The 2,379-nt window shown below is 35.2% G+C and overlaps 1 protein-coding gene across 5 annotated transcripts in view; it reads left to right on the forward strand.

Moving 5' to 3' along the window:
• Positions 1-317: 317 nt before the first annotated feature.
• The window catches only part of tent2 (terminal nucleotidyltransferase 2), an 8,816-nt gene continuing 6,754 nt past the window's right edge, over positions 318-2,379 (forward strand). The window contains exons 1-3 of one of the 5 annotated variants that reach the window (XM_017413634.3): positions 318-860; positions 1,019-1,064; positions 1,193-1,348. In XM_017413634.3, coding sequence (XP_017269123.1) covers positions 1,233-1,348 — 116 coding nt within the window. In that variant the 5' untranslated portion in view covers positions 318-860; positions 1,019-1,064; positions 1,193-1,232. The other 4 variants (XM_017413635.3, XM_017413636.3, XR_005233011.1 and 1 more) reach the window with 4 other exon arrangements.

Genomic DNA, 2,379 nt, shown 5'->3' on the forward strand with positions numbered 1-2,379 from the left:
GAAAACGTAAAGATATTCAAAAAATTGAGAAATAGCTTTTTTTTTTCTTCCAAAAATGCAGTATGAATGCTAAATAATGTTAAAGCTAAAAGAAGTAGAACACTGGCTCAAAGCTAAAAGTTAAACTCTTGCTAAAAGCAGCAAAAGGCTAGCTGAATGCATAAACATGCTAGCCAAAAGCTAGAGGTAGCAAAAAGGCCAACTTAAACCTGAAAATAGCACAAGAATACAAACATAGAGCAAGTATGCCAAAGAGATTTAAAAAAGACATAGTTTTTGAAGGGAATGAAGAGGTCTCAACTTATTTTCAAAGTGAAAATATTTATAAATAAAGTTATCCAAGTCATATCACCCATCTCCTGCAGGAGTTGAGCTGTTTTGATTTATGAATGGCTAAAATGGCATAAAATATCCAAAAGGAGTTAGTCTGCCAATAACCTCGGGAAAACAATAGTGTGAATGAATGCTGACTAGCTTGTGTGGTGTGTTCTTGACAGTAGATAACAGATAAAAGCTGCTGATTCTGCAGGACTTATCTGATTCACTGCACCCACAATGCAAATCAAACAGATTTGGATACACAGAACATGACTTTATTATTTTAGAAATAATTTCAAAGAGTATGCATCGACAGTCATGTAGGCACGTTCTTACCAGACTGATTTTACTCCCGAGTTTAATTTTGTTAATCACCGGTCACCCTTTTCCAAATTTAAGTGAATCTGTCCTTTAAACAGCAAACAAAGGGACACGTCCCCTTTAAAATCTCGCTTGCTTACGTCATTACGTCAATGCGGAAGTTTGCACGCAAAGGATGAGGACCTTCAGTTTTGTTTACATGTATGGTGAAAGCTAAACAGGTAAGTGGTAGAGAGATGTAGGGAATTATTTTTTTTTTTTACTTTATAAAAAGTTTTCAACATTTAATGACACGTCATCATAGATTAATATTTTATATATTAACCCAAAAGCTGTTATTATTTTTATTATTTACCTCAAAATGATTATTGATGGTTAGCTTCGCGCTGCTAGCTAGCTGGTGAGTTTCGCGCTGACGAGCACCGGTAAGTTTCGATTTCTTCGTCTGCTTTTTTTTTTTTTTTTAACTGGATGCTAGGGGTTAGTCCTCTGGGCAGCACTGTTTCTCCTCCGTGTGTGGTTAATTCAGCTGCTTTGTTTCCTTTCGGCTCAGCAGCGAAGTTTGATGCCGGAGCTTCAGAAAGTGGCGCAGAATGTTTCAGCGCGACGCGACTCCGAGGCGACGGCCAGCCTTTAACAACCCGTACCTGTCAGCTCAAGTTCTCCCATATTACAACTACAATCACCGATGCCTGGAAGGAGCTAACAGGTGAGAGTACCTAAGAAACAAGTTGAACTAGGAAACAGGAGATAAATCACATCAGTAATTATGGGTTGATGGTAACTCCCTGTCCTGTGGTGTTCAGAGAAAAACTGTAACAGTTCATTAGTTAGTTTGTGAGCAACTACATTCAAATATATTTGGTGTTTTTTAAAGAAGAAATCCTGCAGTGACTTGTATGCAAAATGACGGTGGTGGACATGTTTAAAAAGTTTAGTAATAATCCACAATTTATTGACAATACTATTGTCTGCATTTAAAGCACAATGATGTGTTTTGTTATTGTTCTCGCTATGTAACCAATAATAAAATCAAACATCAAATAAATCATGTTTCCTAACTCATAGGCCAACATAGAGCCTATACTTACAAACAAAACCATAAAACATGTTTAATATCAGTTTATTTGGTGCAATTCTAACATTAAATTTGTGTCACTTCTTATGGTTAGGTTAATAGTATTGATGGAGACAAAAGCTTCATTATTGGGTTATCCAAATGTCTAATTGCCCTGTTGGATTTTATGCTCAAAATTGGACCCCAAAATTGGTCCCTAATAGGTGCTCTGTGTCCATAAAGTACAAAACAAGTTTAATATTTTCTTTTCATAGAGCACAGACACACAGTCAATCCAGGAAAGGGGGCTTAGGCAGAAAGAGAAGGTAGCAGTGTGTAGACTGAATTAGTTTCTTTTTTTGTATAAAATGAAGAAATTGACAGATTTTAAAGGTTTCAATCAGTGTGCTTTTGTGTTTTGTGGCTCCAAAAACACACTACGACACAGTGGAGATTACCAGATAAAACATTCACTTACAGGTGCTGGTCATAAAATTAGAATATCATGAAAAAGTAGATTGATTTCAGTAATTCCATTTAAAAAGTGAAACTTGTATATCATATTCATACATTACATACAAACTCATATATTTCAAATGTTTATTTCGTTTAATTTTGATGATTACAAATGACAACAAATGAAAATCTCAAATTCATCATATCAGAAAATTAGAATATTACTG

This window comes from Kryptolebias marmoratus, linkage group LG1 (assembly GCF_001649575.2).
Source record: "Kryptolebias marmoratus isolate JLee-2015 linkage group LG1, ASM164957v2, whole genome shotgun sequence".
NCBI lineage: Eukaryota > Metazoa > Chordata > Actinopteri > Cyprinodontiformes > Rivulidae > Kryptolebias > Kryptolebias marmoratus.